The sequence below is a fragment of the Oryx dammah genome, unplaced genomic scaffold (assembly GCF_014754425.2).
Source record: "Oryx dammah isolate SB20612 unplaced genomic scaffold, SCBI_Odam_1.1 HiC_scaffold_5, whole genome shotgun sequence".
Lineage (NCBI taxonomy): Eukaryota > Metazoa > Chordata > Mammalia > Artiodactyla > Bovidae > Oryx > Oryx dammah.
In genome coordinates, this window is record NW_024070189.1 from 84056315 (window position 1) to 84073707 (window position 17393).

Genomic DNA, 17393 nt, shown 5'->3' on the forward strand with positions numbered 1-17393 from the left:
CATTAGGAGACCAACAAATGTTTATTGTGAGAGGAAGAGAATAAATGCATACGAACCATTTTTTTCTCCAATAATTTTTACGCGTTACACAAGCATCAATTATCCCACTTATCCTCACAGGCCCCCTCATTGACCCAGGTATATTTCCACAGCTATAAACAAGACTTAGACCTCTAATCACTGACTATACTTAATATTATTTCTATTTTAGAAGTTCTTATGAACAATGAAATGCTGTGCAGTTAGACTATCTTGCGATGACGCTGTTGGTGATGAAATTTCTCTCTTCAGATTTCTGAGATAGGAAGTCTGTCTTTTCAAGCCCCAGTTCACTGTTGCAGCTATGATTTCTTTCTTTATTTTGGGCTATGCTGCGTCTCCACTGCTGTGTGGGCTTTTCTCTAGTTATGGAGAGTGGGGGCTACTCTAGTTGTGGCGCATGGGCTCCGCATTTGCAGACGCAGAGCTCGGATTCTAGGGCACTCGAGCTTCGGCAGTTGCAGCGCCGAGGCTCAACAGCTGAGGCTCCTGGGCTTCAGAGCACAGGATCAGTAGCCGTGGTGTGTGCTTAGCTGTTTCAGGGCATGTGGGATCTTCACGGACCAGGGATCGAACCTACGTCTCCTGCACTGGCAGGCAGCTTCTTTACCACTGAGCCACCAGGGAAGCTCCGTTAGGACTATGTTTTAATCTCTGACTCTCAACAAATCCAGTTCTGTAAATAATTACTGCTACTATGTGTCTGTGGTGCTGTGCCTGTTGCTTTATAGACATTATGTCATTGAACATTCAACAACTCCATAGGCTAGTGATCATTATCCACTTTTCGTAGATGAGGAAGGTGAGGTTCAGAGGCATGACGTAAGTACCTCCAAGGCCTAGACTACCCGCTGCCTGAGCTGAAATTCAGACACAGGCTTGTATGACCTCCAAAGCAATTCTTCTTTCTACTATGTCAAATTATACCCTGAAGACACATAACCTGGTTACTGTGCTCATGTAAATTCTCATAAAATACAGGACAACTTTATGAGATGGTAAATGGTAACTATTAAAAAAAAACAAAACTCAGATCATCATACAGGCCAGAGAAGTAGAGTTTTAAGCAGTCTATTATATAGTAATTCCATCAAAGAGATAACCATTATTATAAATATTTATAATTATTAATAACTTGTTAGAAATAATTTATTTTATCTGCTTGCTATGCAAAGTACTTATGTCCTGTGATCTGGTGTTTTTTCTGGTTAAAACAATGAGATGGATGTGTGGCTGCATGAAGCAGAGATGTGTGTATGCTCAAATGGAAGAGATTTTCCCACACTGACCCTGGGGAGTATAAGTGCTGTTCCTTTCTGCCTCTGCTATGACCTCGTTTGGGAGGGTCAGCTCTGAGTTACACACAAGTATAGGACTCAACACAATGATGAATACTTGCAAAAACAATGTAATTCATGACTTGCAGTAAGATTTTTGTGAGTTCTTAGGATGGTCCCCCTTATCTCAAAAGGCATCACAGAATGGTCAAAGTTATTTCTGTTTTCATGCTGAGAACATAAGCCAGGGGCAATTTTTAGAAGCAAGTCAATAAAAAGCCTATGATACACACTTCTACCTTTGATAAAAACAGTTGAGTTTTCGCTTTTCAAAGACCCCAGATTGGAGCTCTAGTTCATTTTATTCTCTTCAGTGTAACCAAGTCAACATTCACAGTAGACAGGATTAGAGACACCGTCAGCAGCAGTACCATCACTACGAGCTCACACGAATGTTTTGGTTGGTGAGCAAACTTAAATCCTACGATATGCCTTTTCCATGTGGTATCAAATTTCTCCATGTCTTTTCTTTCTTAAAGACTGGAATTGCTGAAGGATTTTCTCAGATAATTAGCATGCTTTACCTCTGTATTTACCAAAGGTAAAGTATGTATGGACACAAATGCTAATTTTACTTTATTCCTCATTTTTCAGTGTCAACTTTTCTTTATAGCTCAAAGCAGCAACTCTTAAGACAATTGTTTAATGTAACACTACTGTTCTGATTTAACAAAACAGTAGTAATTGTAATAGTCTACTTATTGGGTATGTGTTACGTGCCAGACATCATTCAAGATTTATATCAATAAATCTAATATTAACCTATTTAATCCTCAAAAACAACCAGTGAGGAAAGGATGCACAGGGAGGTAATGCTTCTTGCCTAAGGCCACACAATTAGTATAAAGGCAGAACTAGAGTAAAGAGCAAAAATTAACCTTTTAGCCGACAGAACTGTCAAAGAGTGTTCATGAAGATGCTGACATACTCTTAAGCTAACATAACAGGATGTTAAAAAGGAAATTTAAGCTGAAATCTCATGGTGCTAAATAACACATAACGAGGTGAATTTTGAGCCTCCATCCTGAACGAAGTAGAAATGGAAAATTCGTTGCCAGGTTCTTAAACCCCTCCCAATATCCAGGATACAATTTAGAGAGAGGCAATTAAGAGTTTTTGAGGAGGATTTTTTTGGGGGGCAAGAGCCAGATTACAAATTGGGCATCCTTCCATCTTCACCCTTGGGCAAGAGAAAAGAGCTTGACTGGGAACAGCTTGAAGAATTTGTACCAAACTCTGTCAGGGACCCCTAGCACACAGAGGAGAGTGGCTGCTCTTCCCACTGCAGAATCAAAGGACAAAGGCAAGAGCAAGCTCTATTCACTCAGTTCACAGGGCAAAGGGTGGCATGTCCTGTGGATTAGATGAGGGTCACACCAACTGGAGGCTCTAAACTGAATGCACAGAGAGAGGAAACGAGACACCATTAGGGGCAGTCTGTCTAAAGTGGATGGCACAGACCTGGGGTTGGGCCAGGAGCAGCCCCAGGAAGAAAGTGCGTCTCCTCACGGGCGGGTCAAGGCTCTTGACACCCTCGTGAAATCACTCCCGAGGACGAAGTTGGCTTAAACTTGAGTCAAGCCCAGAAATCCTGAAGTAACCCTAGGAGAGTGCCAGTGCGGCTGCCTTCCTGCCTCCCTCCTTGTGCTTTGACTGCTCTGGTAGAGTCAGAAACATCCCAAGCTCACGAAGGTGCGAGCTTGGGAAGGGAAGTCATAACTTCAAGTTCAGAATACTGACTATTATACATCACTGGACATTCTAACTGCTAACTCCAGATAGTTTTCATTACCTCAAGCCGTCTTATAAATTTCTGCCATCTAAAAACTGTAAAGTTGGGGGTACCTAAGCTTTCCTCCTTATTAGATAAACTGCTCCCACTGAATAATTAAAAATATGTTTTGAAAGGATTGAGAAAAACAAAATACAGTTGCCTTTTGTTCATATTCTGTCTGTGAATCATGCTTCTTCAATATCCTGGTTACAACAGTAGTTTAATTTTCTGAAAATAAAAAACCCCATCTCGGTATATAGGTAAACAAAAATGAACAAACGAATGAAATCTAAAATTAAAGTGCCAACTCTAATAATAATTCATAGTAATGATTCATCTCTAACCTCAACAATCAATGCATCTAAAAGCATCTCAAAAGGCAGAAGATCTAGCATGTTAAAGGAATAGCTATATAATTTTACGCACAGAACAAATGGTGTTTTTATTTTAAAAAGTTTAAGTAATTACAACTGTGAAAAACTGGAGAGGGATTCCCCAAAAATTCTAATGCTTTTTCTGTATGTGGACAAGAGAATGAATATTTGTGTTTGAACACTGAATTCCTAACAACTATTCATATGTCGGTTGCTTAAAAGAAAAATCATTTCTCCCTCCAAAACTGGTTTTGAACTAATCATAGATTTCAGCAAAACCATTTAGATAAAGGAAAAAAGCAACTGAAAATATTTTAGCCCTTTAAGCAGAAAGGAGCTACATTCTTCTAGTTACTGTATTTGAAATAGTCCTGAAAGAAGTGCTGACAATCGTGTAAGCTGAAATAAATCCTAGCCTGGATAGAGTGGATGAAACTTTAAGTGGACAGATTATTTCCATCTGCGGTTGCTTCTTCTTCATTTTTTTTTACATAACCTTCAGAATCCAAATGTTTTGATTCCCATAGGTTAAGAATAAAGTATAACCAGCTATGTCTGAGAAAGAATTTCATTTCTCTCAAATAATACTTTTAAACCACTGAGTATGTCTGTCTTTTACTCTATGACCTGAGAAATAGATGGTGCACAACGGCTAATTCACTTTCATGGAAGTGCTTTGGAGAGAATATGGCATTCAATGTATTTTCACAACTACTCCCTCTGCTCTTGATATCATTAGGACATAATGGTTGGGTTTTTGAATGCCAAAGATATTTTCGTTTTGCCTGCCTCTTTAAAGCTGATGCCTGCTCACTCAAAAGTAGGAATTATTCCCAAGAGGAATGATGAATGGTTTCAAATAAAATATACATTCTCTCTCATACTCTTTCCTCGTTTCTATCATTACACAGCACTGAATAACTATTTAGAAACATTTCCAACTTTTGATATAAGTTGAAGTTCTAACATATAAATTATTTACATTTAAAATTTTGTTTGGGAAAAGCAGCAGACTCACAGATATAGAGAACAATCTGGTGGTTACCAGTGAGGATGGGAGGAGAGGCAACATAGGGATGGGGAACTGGGAGATACAAACTATGGGTGTAAGACAGGTTTAAGGATGTACTGCACAGCATGAGGAATAGAGCCAATATTCTGCAATAACTGTAAATGAAATTAACCTTTAAGATTGTATAAAAATAGAATTTAAAAGGCTTCCGTGGTGGCTCAGACAGTGAAGAACCTGCCTGCTGAGCGACTAACACACACAACATGTTTTTAAAATGTTAAAGCTCAGATGACAAAAATAAATATTGTTTGGATAAAAATAAGAGTTTATTTAAATACAACTGCTATCCCTGTTTCACGTCTCACTAATTATAAAGCATGTATCCATCGTATGTAGTATGTTAGTCTCTCACTTGTGTCCAACTCTTTGCGACCCCAGGGATTATAGCCTGCCAGGCTCCTCTACCCATGGGATTCTCCAGGCAAGAATACTGGAGTGGGTAGCCATTCCCTTCTCCAGGGGATCTTCCCGACCCAGGGATTGAACCCAGGACTCCTGCATTACAGGCAGATTCTTTACTGTCTGAGCCACCAGAGAGACACGGTTATCTAACAATAAGAAGGACACTGGTAAAGAACAATTTTTTTTCCTTCTCTAGCATTTCTATCTCATCAGAGGCTACTGAAGGGAGCTAGATGGGCTCTTTGTCCCTTTTTAAAAGGTGCCTTATTGAGATATAATTCACATACAAAGAATGCACCCACTTAAAGTAAATAAATTCAATAGCTTTTAGCACATTCATAGAGCTGGACAATCGTTGTTCTAGCTGATATTAGAACATTTCATCATCTCATAAACACCTTTAACAATCACCTTCTTCTCCCACCACCCTCAAACTCTCTGCTCTGAGCAACCACTCATCTGCTCAGTCTCTACAAATTAGACCTTTACAGACATTTCATTTGGAAATGAAATGTGTGTGGCTTCTCTCACTTAGCACGATGTTTTCAAGCTTATCCATGTTTTCATGTATGTTAGTATTTCGTTCGTTCCTTTTTATGGCTGAATATTATTCTATTGTATAGATATACCTTTATTCCATTTTCAAAAATCATTCGGTCACTGGGGCCATTACAGAATGTTTCACTTACCAACACACACGCGTCCGTCCACACCCACAGCCAGACCTGGGGGACAGTCACAGCGGAAGGACCCTTCATTGTTGATGCAATGCCCATTCATGCAGATTCCTGGGGTCTGGCACTCATCAACATCTGCCCAGAGAGGGGAACACAAGCCAGGCCATTACTCTAACCTTATTACAGAGTTGACCTGTTGCCACCACTGTACACTATCAACATTTGGTTTTCAATTTATAACTTGTGCAAGAATACACAGATGTGGCAACGAATCTTTTACACAGATGCAACTCTTTCAAACACATTTTCAGAAAGATTGAGTGAAAGCAGATCGTTTTACCCATTAGAAGAGTATGACAAATTCATTTTTCATTACTTATTTGGCAATTCTGTTTAATATTAAATGATATTCAACTCAAATTAGTTAAGTGAAACAAATTCTTAAAACCAAGGTAAATGTTTTTAACTAACTTTCATTTACACATACATAAAAGGCAAGATGCTGTTTTAATATTAATTCAGTCAGTTCACAGTAACAAAATAATTTGAAGTCTCTTGTAATTTTCAAAGTGCTTCAATTTATGAAATGTAACCCACCATTAAATGGCTTCCCCGTAAAGGGGAACAGCATTCAAAACACAGAGCTGCCAAATCATGAGCATTTCAAAATTTATGGATTACAGCATTTGTAATAAAAATTAATAAAAGTTTCAATAAAGCAGGAACTGGTGAGATTGAGGTCATCTTTTTATGTATATTTAAGTTAGAAATGCTGAAAAAGTTACAGGCTGTAATGCAATGCTACACACTGGAACAGAATGCTAATCTCATATCCTGTGATTAATCTAAGTTAGCTAACCTTGAGATGACATTCCAGTTCTGAGTTCAATCAGCAAAGCTACAATATTTCTATTTAATAGCGAACTTCCTTTTCATGAATAGTCAAGAAACTACTTTCATTCAGAAATACAAGAATAAGTCTTGATTTTTCTCTGTCCACTGTCCCTGGAATTTCACTGACATTATAGGGTTTGGGTATGAGTATTATTTGCTATTCAGATCAATTTGTGCGACTGAAGGCAGGAAGTATTCATGGAGCTTATTTTGTCCAAAAGGAGGAAACTGGAATAAAACTTATTTTTTTAGTAGAACTACAAAATTTGTTCCACCTTATTAAATTCCAACTGTGAATAAAACATAATGCAGTCTCATTTATTTCCAAGAGTTATCTTTTGCTTAGTAAAGTTACCACTAGAGCTTGGGCTTCAAAATGGTTTTATAAACAAAATAGTTGCTAGAAATATTCAAATTACTCCTTCATGAAATCAATATAAGGCTTTTAGATATGGATATGGTCACAAATGATATGTTAATTAGCTTATGGAAAAGTTATAATGCAAAACCAGTAATAAACGACAGTGGAAAATCTAGTTCTAAGAATACAATATTTTTCTTCCTCTTTTTATGTAAAAAGTTGAGAGAACTTATTTCTTCATTGTCTTTTCCAGATTTGCTAGAATCAATCTGTCATTCCCTTAATTCTTCCTATGCCATTATTATTTTTGTAAAGACACTGGTGTTCCACAGACCACAAAGTATGTTTTTCTAGGAAGCTTTAGACACCTGCCGTACTGAATTACCAAGAGATGTGAATAATACAAAATCCACATGAAGAAACTGAAGTAATTCTTGCATGATTCATTCAGATAAAAAAGATGGTTTCAATCGTGGTTACTTTCCTATCTCAGAGCCATACATACCAGTGCAGTAACGCCCATTTGGAGCCAAGATAAATCCTGGTTTGCAGATGCACTTGAAGCTGCCATCTTCATTAATGCACATCCCATTCAAACACATGTTGGTAGTTGTACATTCATCATGGTCTACAGAAGGAGAGAGTGACTTACACAACTGGCCTGAGGGAACCAGTTCCCCCTTTTCCTACAAACAACTGCCAGGCATATTCTACTGCATAAATGAGCCAAGTGGTCACAGACTTTTTTTTTCTTATGAATGCCAACCGAGTGAGAGCAAATAGTGTGGAAAATGTGAAGGACCTTTAGTGTAAGAGACATAGAGGAAAAGCATTAAGGAAATTTTGTGTGTAGTTTCTATTAGAATCACATGAATAGAGTTTTATTTTGATTACCAAAAAGTTACTGTTTCTTTCATCAGATGTTTATATTGTATGAGAGAATAAAGCAACAAGAAAGCTCACTGTACATGAAATGATCTGGACTTTGATTAGTGGGTGAAATATGTGCTTCTGTGCAAATAGAATATTTCTGTGGCGTATTGGTGTTTACTACAAGGCTAGACCAGGACCACAAATTTGGAGATTTGATTATCTCATACATCAAATGTTTTTGTGCTTCCCTAGACTGGAGGTGGGTCTTTTCTGTGTTATCAGTGTTGTAACCCCAACAGTCAAAATACAGTAGGTGCTAAAAATTACAAAGAATAATTGTTACTTTAATTTAACATATGCCACACAAGAAATTTCCAGAAGCAATGAACTATTCATTTATTATATTTCCAAAAAATTCTGTCCCTTCACTAACAGTCTTTTGTTAAATGTATTTATATTTTACCTAAGTCATGTGAACGACTCTCATTTATGTGCTGTATGGCTTTCATGGAAACAGTCTATATGGTTCTAAATAAAAGTGTATATATCTCTTAAAAAACATTTTGCAAGGGAGCAGGCACTTTCCATACCAACACAGTTTTTTCCATCTGTAGTTAATTCAAAGCCAGCATTGCAAATGCACTGGAAACTTCCATCTGTGTTCACACATCGACCATTCTTACAAAGAACCCCATTCTGGATGCATTCATCAATATCTGGGGAAATTAACAATATTAGTCTTTTAAAATAATCACAAAATCAATAAGACAATCCATGTAATATCCAGGTCATGGTGCTTCTTTAGAAAAATGTTCATCTCTCACTAGTTTTTTTTTTATTGGATAGGTAGGTATAAGCAGTTCTACAGCCCTGACTTATAATAGCTGAAGGAGGGAAGAAAAAGAAAAATGAAATGGGGTGTACGTGAATGTAGAAGAGGGTGGACAGTGCAGCTGGAATGTAGCTGCTTCTGACACAGTGGTTGAAGACCTTAAAAGTCGAGCAAGTGAAACTGCGTATATGTGGAATCTAAAAAAAAAATGGCACAAAAGAACTTATTTACAAAACAGATACAGAAAACAAACTTATGGTGACCAATGGGGTGAGGTGGGGAGGTATAAATCGGGAGATTGGAATCGACATATACACACTACTATATGTAAAACAAAAAACTCAAGGACCTATTGTGCGCTTCTCTGGTAGCTCAGCTGGTAAAGAATCCACCTGCAATGCAGGAGACCCTGGTTTGATTCCTGGGTCGAGGAGATCTCCTGGAGAGGGGAACAGTTACCCACTCCAGTATTCTTGCTCAGAGAATTCCATGGACAGAGGAGCCTGGCAGGTTACAGTCCATGGGGTCGCAAAGAGCTGGACACTACTGAGTGACTTTCACGTCACGTCACTTCACTTCAAGGACATATAGCATAGCACAGGGAACTCTACTCAATACTCTGTAATGACCTATATGCGAACAGAATCTAAAAAGAGTGGATATATGTATGGTGGTGCTGGTTCAGTCACTAAGTGGTGTACAACTCTTGTGACCCCACAGCCTGTAGTCCACCAGGCTCCTCTGTCCATGGGCTCCCATTTCCTTCCCCAGGGGATCTTCCTGACCCAGGAACCAAACCTGTGTCTCCTGCTCTGCAGGTGGATTCTTTACCACTGAGCCACCAGGGAAATCCAAATATATGTAAAAGTATAATTAAATCACTTTGCTGTACACTGAAACTAACACAACACTGAAAATCAACTATAGTCCATCAAAAATTAATTTTAAAAAAGACAAAACAAGGAGCTGAATAAGAATGGAATAACTAAAGAATATCTGGATTAAGAGCAACATGACAAAAACTGCTGGAATAAAGAGATTCAAACAACTGCCAGTGGATAAATAGGAAATGAAAAAAGGAAAAGGAGGATTATCTTCCGAAAGAATTCTGGGATGAGTCGGCAGTGAGGTAGAGCATTTGGATGAGGATGGTGGGTGTAGCAGTGAAACCACATTCAGAGCAGTGACGATGTGGTATTGGGCTACGTGTGAGGTTCAAAGGAAACAGTAGCTGAGAACAACAATAAATCTTGAACTCCGTTAATCAGAGAGCAGTAATGCTACTGATCTTCCTTGGAGAAAGGAAGCTGTGATCTAGGGAAGGAAGATAAACCAGGTTTTTCCCTGACACCAGATGCCACACTGCCTGTGTTACATATGCAAAGAAGTATTTATGTTTGAAGAGAGTACTTTGAGGGTGACAGACAGTAAATCTGTAATAATGTAACAGCACTTATTTCATTCCATGTCTTTCTTGAATAAATTCACTTTTAACCTCAACAGCCTGGGTCACTATATTTCATGGAACATTTTCATATGTGAAAGCACGATGCCTTACCAATGCATGCTTGCTTGGTAGGAGTCCGCTGGAATCCGGCGTGACATTTACAATAATAGGATCCAGGTGTGTTAACACAATCTCCATTAGTGCAGGGATTTGATGTGCATTCATCAACATCTGTGAGCAGCAAAAGAAACCATTACAGACTTCACTCCATTTCTAGAAATGTTTGTTTAAAATACATTTAGGCCTCCCAAATTTGAGAGAAGGCCAGTCAGTGCTAATAGTCTAAATAGCAGAGTATTTATAAAGGAATAAAAATTCCTTTCTTCAACTACAGAGGCCCATCTGGAGAGTTACAAAAATATCACCTATTGGAGAATACAAGAGAATTTGCTTTAACCAAGAAATAATGGTCTTTCAATTTGAATAATGTACAATGATCAAAAGCATGAGTTTGGGGAAGACACAGCCATGAGTTCCCAGAGGCTAGAAAATGTTTATTATCTAAGTAATCTGGGCAAGTTAATAGCCTCTTTAAGGCTTACTACAGAGTCAGAAGATTAATTAAAGGATTTTTAAAAGATATATATTTATATTATACATTGCCACTTCTATTAGTTTTTAAAAAGACAGACAAATTATGGAATTTTTTGTTAACTATTTTTTGTGAACTCATTTATATATGTAACTATGTATCAAGGCGTGGGTAATATTTTGAAGCAAAAAACACGGGATGGTGAAAAAATGGAAATTAAGTTTTTAAAAAAGTCTATTATATTCGGTAGTTGCTGGTTTCTCTAGGATCTTAAAATTGGCACAGGGATTTTTTTGTATAAAACCAAGTTTTATGGAAATACTGATTCTGATCCTAAGGGTGAGAAATGTCACTGCTCTCTCTTTAAATTCTCCAAGTCTTGATCAAATGCAAATTTATCACAGAATTCAAGGACTGTGCAACTGAATGACAAAGTGGACAGCAAGGATTAGTTAAATCCTAGAGAAATCATGTTTGTGTTAGAAAAAGCAATGCCCACTAAGTATTATTTTGAATGCCGGTGAATTAAAAGCCTGGCTGACTGGTTAGGGCATAATGATTTGCCCTTTCATAGACATAGAGAAGCCATTAGCATATATATTTTCAGCTAAATTGGTGAGCACAACAATAAAATCAATTCACAGTTTTACCATTTTTATAAACAGATTGCTTCTTTCACAGATATTCTTAAAAGAGGAACTGTACCAAACTCACCAACTTCATTAATATAAACACCTAGACTGCAAGCAATTGTACTTTCTCTGGTAACAGAGGGGGGGGAAAAACACTTATAGTGAATAAAATTAAAAACAACACAGAAAAACAGGAGTAAATACTTTTTCAATTCATCCAAAGATTCCTGGCATCCAAAGATGCCTCCATTGAGACTCACATTTAAGCTTCTGGTTGACAGTATCAATTCACTGAGCCAAAGGAATGAAGCAAAATGAGAAAAGACAGAGTTTAGAGTGTTAGTAAGCATATCAAGCATGACTAATGGTCTGTGCAACAGGCCATATCACCTTCAGCAGACAGTGCTACAGGTCGTGTCTGATTCTTTGCGACCCCAAGGACTATACAGTCCATGGAATTCTCCAGGCCAAAATACTGGAGTGGTTAGCCTTTCCCTCCTCCAGGGGATCTTCCCAACCCAGGGATCCAAGCCAGGTCTCCGGCATTGCAGGCAGATTTTTTACCAGCTGAGTCACAAGGGAAGCCCCATGGTCCTAAAACTGTCCTTAAAAGATCATCAAAACTCTCTTCATTGTCAAACACAGCAGTGTTTTTGTCCTCTTTGTATTCATTTTTTTGCCTGTACTTAACTCCTTTTCTCTTGAAAGCACACCTTTTCAAGGCTTCAGTGATATATATTTTCTAGATTATTTTGCCATCTCACCAACATTATTACTAATGTTGCTAGTCCACAGGGTTCTAGCTGTACTACCTGCTATCTTTTAACTCTTCCTGTTTTTCAGCCTGGCTGCAATAATCACCTATATGTTGCTGACTCCTAAATTTTTAACTCAAGTCAACACTCCTCTTAGCCTTACACCTCTACAGGTCAATACCCAAGACACCTAAAATTCAACATGCCCCAAAGAGATTCATCAGCCACTTCCTCCCAACCTCTGCCTTACAGCTCATGTTAATGATGCCAGTGTTACTCAGTGAAGAAGGAAGAAAAGGGAGAGGCAGAGGCAGAAATCCGAACATTCAGAACCAGAAAAGACAGGGGGTTCTTTTTTCTTTTTCTTTCTGGCCATGTCACGCAGTATGTAGGATCTTGGACCAAGGGATAGAACCTGCACCCCCTGCAGTGGAAGCGTGTAGTCTTAACCACTGGACAGCCTGGGAAGTCCCAGGCAGGGGATTTTTGAAATAGTCCAGCTCCGCAGTAGGTTAAGGAAGCACATGGAAGCATAAGCACACAAGAAAGACAGCGTGGAAATTAGCTTTACTTCAAAATCATATTCAGCCCTACTTGTTCCTGTAGTCTAAAAGCTTTTTAAACAACTAAGAAGAATGAGAGACTCATGAACTTACCTATGCAATCCCCATTTGCATCCTGCTTATAACCCATGTTGCATTCACATCGGTAACTAGAGACAGTAGGTATGCAGCGTCCATTTAAACAGAGATTAGCATGGTGCTTACAGATATCTATTGTCTGGTTCAGAATAGCTATGAAAAATCAAAGCACAAATGATATTCCATCACTCCAACATGGATTACTTTCTTTAAAGTCGATTTTTAAAAGGATATTTAAGTACATTATTTAGGTGTACATATCAAAAGCCCACATTATTCTGTATTTTATTAAAACATTAATGTTGGAATTTAAAAACTATTCTTGAGACACATGGTTATAACTTGTGTTTGTTAAGTTATATATCTGGAAATTTTGCCCATAATGTCATCTTTTTAAAATGTCAGGAATGTTCTACTGTACATTTGAATGCCTCCCACTTTTTTTTTTTTTTGGTAACCATGCTGAATATCCAGATATAGTAAACAGGCAATACGCCAAAAAGAACAAACATAACACTGTAAGACATCATTAAATATTATTAGCAAGAGCAGTTATTTTAAAAAAGAATGAACTTAAATGTCAAGCACGCCAATGCCAATTCTGGCTAGAAGCCCATAGTTCTCAATTTCTTAAGTTATTCAACAAAAGAGGGCGAGGAAAAGAAAAGATATTTCATTATAATATTTGTTTAGGCACAAGCAAGACATATTCAATTTATCTCAGTTGAGAAATGGTTCTGGAAAATAATTCAAGGAGTGTATGATTGAGACAGCTACAAGCAGCCAAATGAAATACACTGGAACCAAAAAGAATGCTCTTTAATGGCATCATCTGGTCTTGGAATATTATCCCACTCTCACCTCTATTTTCAAAGAGAACCTGGGTCACTCAGTCTTTCCTCCAAGTTAGAAAGTTTATGGAACATAAAAATAACACTTTACTAAGACTGTTTTACTATATTATATAGCTTTAGACCTCAAAGTAGGTTTCTACACACACACACACACACACACACACACACACACCTTTTGGGGAAAAGGATTAGGTATTATAGTATCTTTTAAAGGGGAAAACTAAAGAGTCTACACACAAAGTGAACACTCACTTAGTCCAGTGATGATGGGCCCCTGCCCCCCGGCCCCTACACCAGTTCCCCCAACGCCAGGAGAAAAGCCGTTGCCTCCAGGAATGGGGATGAAGCCTGCTCCTCCGGGGCCATAGCCATTGCCATTACCACTCGGGGCAAAGCCATTCCCCCCAGCGCCTCCAGGTCTGGAACCAGCACTCCCTGGAATCCCTCCTATTGGAAGTCCATCCAAGCAAAGTCTGCGATATTCCTCTAAAAGAGAAGAAAGTTCAGTTAAACACAAATGGGTATATTTCTGCATAATAAAGGTAATTCGTGTGTTGTAATAATCATTTTAGGTTATCTATGCTTCATGATATGAATAAGTCAGTTATTAGCTTGATAAATGTTTTCAATGCTAGCAGTAGCAGGAAAAATACGGGTGCTTCAGGAAAAAATGGAAATCTGTAAGCCATATTTTAACTGAGTTGCATACCCAAAGAATTGTCTATATGTACACTTTGATTTTACGTCTCTAAGTGCAACTCATAAAATTCCATTAATCCATTGTCAGTCGCTTCATTTGCAAACATTTTCTCCTATTCTGATGCTTGTCTTTTTGTTTATGGTTTTCTTTGCTGTGTAAAAGCTTTTCAGTTTCATTTGATCCCATTGGTTTATGTTCATTTTTGTTTTCATACGCTAACACAATATTGTAAATCAACTATACACCAAAAAATTTTTTTATTATTTTTTGAGCTTATTGTGTCACAAGGGAAAACAAAGGTGTCTACTTGCTTCCCATTTCCCCACTTTTTACTTTCTTCTGCATTCTTGCTGGAATGTTCAGTACAGCGGTCAAAGACATGCTGGGAAACAGCATGGGGAATCCCGCCTGTGGCAAAGGTCATGAGGAAGGGGGCCTGACAAAACGCAAAGGTGGGATCAGGCCTCAGGGGTCCCCCTGGATTTTCTCGAGCATCTACCCCTAGAACCAAAATCTGTCTGCCTTACTATATTATGCCTTTCACCAACTCCTCTGACATTAACAGGGGACTATCCCTGACCACCTTTCTGTAGAAAAAGTTAACTTAGAGCTCCAGTTAACAGTCTCCTGCATATAAAAGGAGTGTCTCAGCTCAAACCCCTCTGATAGTTTTCCAACTTGCCTGACAGGTCTGTCCGGATTTTTACAACTGTGCGTGTGAATTGTTGACAGCTTCCCAACCACGAGAGGCACAGAAAGCTTAAAAAATTCTAGGAAAAATCATTAGACTAAAACTGATTAAGGGTTTCATTGTGGAACCGGTACTTGCTGCTGTCAAGTTTCCATATCCTTTAGTTGTTGTGTACCTGGGAGTGCATTAATTAATATAGTTGGTATACAGAAAGAACAAGTAGCAACATAGATCTTTGAGTTAAGTTCTTTCTTTGTTACAACCCACTGCACCTTTGTTCTACAGGGATGTAACTTTATTTAGAGCTTTCAGGGTGATGCAGATTAAAGAAAAACACTTCAGGGAAAATGAGATTAACATTCATTAAGGAAGAGAGCCATAAAGTGTTAACAGGCCTCTTGGCCAGAAGATAATGTAAATCACCTGAGACCTTTTGTATACGGAAAGATTTCCAGAAAGAAAGCCTGGTATAGATAAGGGTCAGGACTGCTGCCCCTGCTTGACTCTGTATCTTCTATATGTAAAACTTAGGGTATATAAGCACCTTTTGAAAATAAAGTTATGGAGTTTTGCACAAGCAAAAAAAAAAAATAATAATAAATAAATAAATAAAATTCCAGATATAACTTGCATTTGCAAGAAATTCACTTGAATGGATGGATATTAAACCTTTAAGCAATTCATTCTATATTTGGTTTTACTGAAATCTCCATCAGTATCATACCTACACATTTTCCCTCTTTTCTTTTTTTAAGGGATTAATGTAATTTAGAATAATTTTTTTTCTAATGTGGACTCTTAACAGAATACAGCATTTAACAAGCTTTTAAATCTGCTAATTGTTTGTCCAAGTATCAAAGTTGAGGGAAAAATGTATAATTGCCTTATTTTCTTAACTGTTCTCAGAATTAGGGCACCATATAAGAAGAAATGAAAACTGTTTAATTCAAGTAATTGTTTGAGTATTAATATAACTAGGATGATGAGTTTTCAAAATTATACACTATGCATTATCTCTGGTTTTTAAAAAATTTTACTACTCAATTTTGGAATTACAAGGATTAGAAATTTAGAAAGAAAGGCCCTTATGTTTTTTCCTCTATAACAGAACATACAGTGTGTATGTTTATAAGCATATTTCAAAAAGTTGAATTATTTTTCATACTTACAACATGGAGGCAATGTAATAACCTATTATCAGTATACTTTTATGTGATGAACACTACACTTTACTATGCATGTTATATTAACAAGAGGAACTACTTCTCGTTCATCTTAGAACTTTCTGGTATAGCCTCAGCTACACAGCAGTTAATATAGCAAAGTGAATGACAGTGAATTCTGAAGACAAAAGTCAGTGTATTCTGAATTTTCAAGGTCATTAGAAAAGGTAGGAAATATCTCTTAAGGACTGGAGCACAATAAGCCTTTGCTGCTGCTAAGTTGCTTCAGTCGTGTCCGACTCTGTGCGACCCCATAGACGGCAGCCCACCAGGCTCCCCCGTCCCTGGGATTCTCCAGGCAAGAACACTGGAGTGGGTTGCCATTTCCTTCTCCAAACAATAAGCTGAGGGTATGCCTAAAATAAAATAAATGAAGGCCAAACTTTGTTACTCCAGCTTCAAATGGAAGATTAGGTTCTAAAATGAACTTACATATCGACATTCAAAATAATTATTAAAATTCTTGCTTAAAGTTAATACATGATCGGTGGTTAGGGTTTTTTCTAATATTAACAAAAAGAATAGAACGAAGACTGATCCCAATAAACAACGTCACCCTAACCCCCACAAAAGTCACCCAAGTCCTGAAGACACTAAAAGGAAGGCAAAGATGATCTGTCTTTAAGGAAAACACGAAAGCACATTCTGGTCACTAATTTTCCTGCCATGGCGTGTCCTGAGCACATGAGCAGCCAACAGCTCACCAGAGCCTCTGACGGGACAGGCTTCAGGAATGGTTCCGATGCCCCAGCAGCGGCCGGGCTCACAGCAGCACTGCATTCTGGTCATCCTGCCCGGAAGCTCCTGTGCACAGCGGCCGTTCACCAGGCCCGAGAAACACGTGCCTGTTCTCTGATCTAAACATGGGAGAAGAAAATAGAAGACACGACAGAATTACCCTGAGTCCTCGCATCATTTATTGTGCAAGTTAGGAGATGCTAAGTTAAGGGGATTATTTTACTTAATTTCTATTACAGCTCATTCTTTCCATTTCTATCACATTTATTCATGCTTTTGTCTATTTACAAGCAAATACTCACTGAGCACCTGTGCCACACCATACCCCAGGTATACTAAAAGGAGAGGCATGAAGCAGCTATGAGCCCACACGCAGTAAGAAGCCACACCCAGACAGACGCAGAGCTCAAATGAAGGAAAGCGACAAACCCATCTCAGCCTGGACTAGTCAATCAGTCACCCAGCAGACCTGCAGATGTATACTG

General features: G+C 38.1%; 1 protein-coding gene across 1 annotated transcript in view; it reads right to left on the reverse strand.

Moving 5' to 3' along the window:
* FBN2 (fibrillin 2) overlaps positions 1 to 17393 on the reverse strand; it is a 226740-nt gene that overhangs the window by 90797 nt on the left and 118550 nt on the right. Inside the window, exons 9-15 of the mRNA XM_040241764.1 lie at positions 16875 to 17027; positions 13809 to 14042; positions 12718 to 12855; positions 10194 to 10313; positions 8394 to 8519; positions 7436 to 7558; positions 5688 to 5810 (exon numbers count right to left, since the gene is read on the reverse strand). Coding sequence (XP_040097698.1) covers positions 5688 to 5810; positions 7436 to 7558; positions 8394 to 8519; positions 10194 to 10313; positions 12718 to 12855; positions 13809 to 14042; positions 16875 to 17027 — 1017 coding nt within the window. The remainder of the gene's footprint in view (positions 1 to 5687; positions 5811 to 7435; positions 7559 to 8393; positions 8520 to 10193; positions 10314 to 12717; positions 12856 to 13808; positions 14043 to 16874; positions 17028 to 17393) is intronic.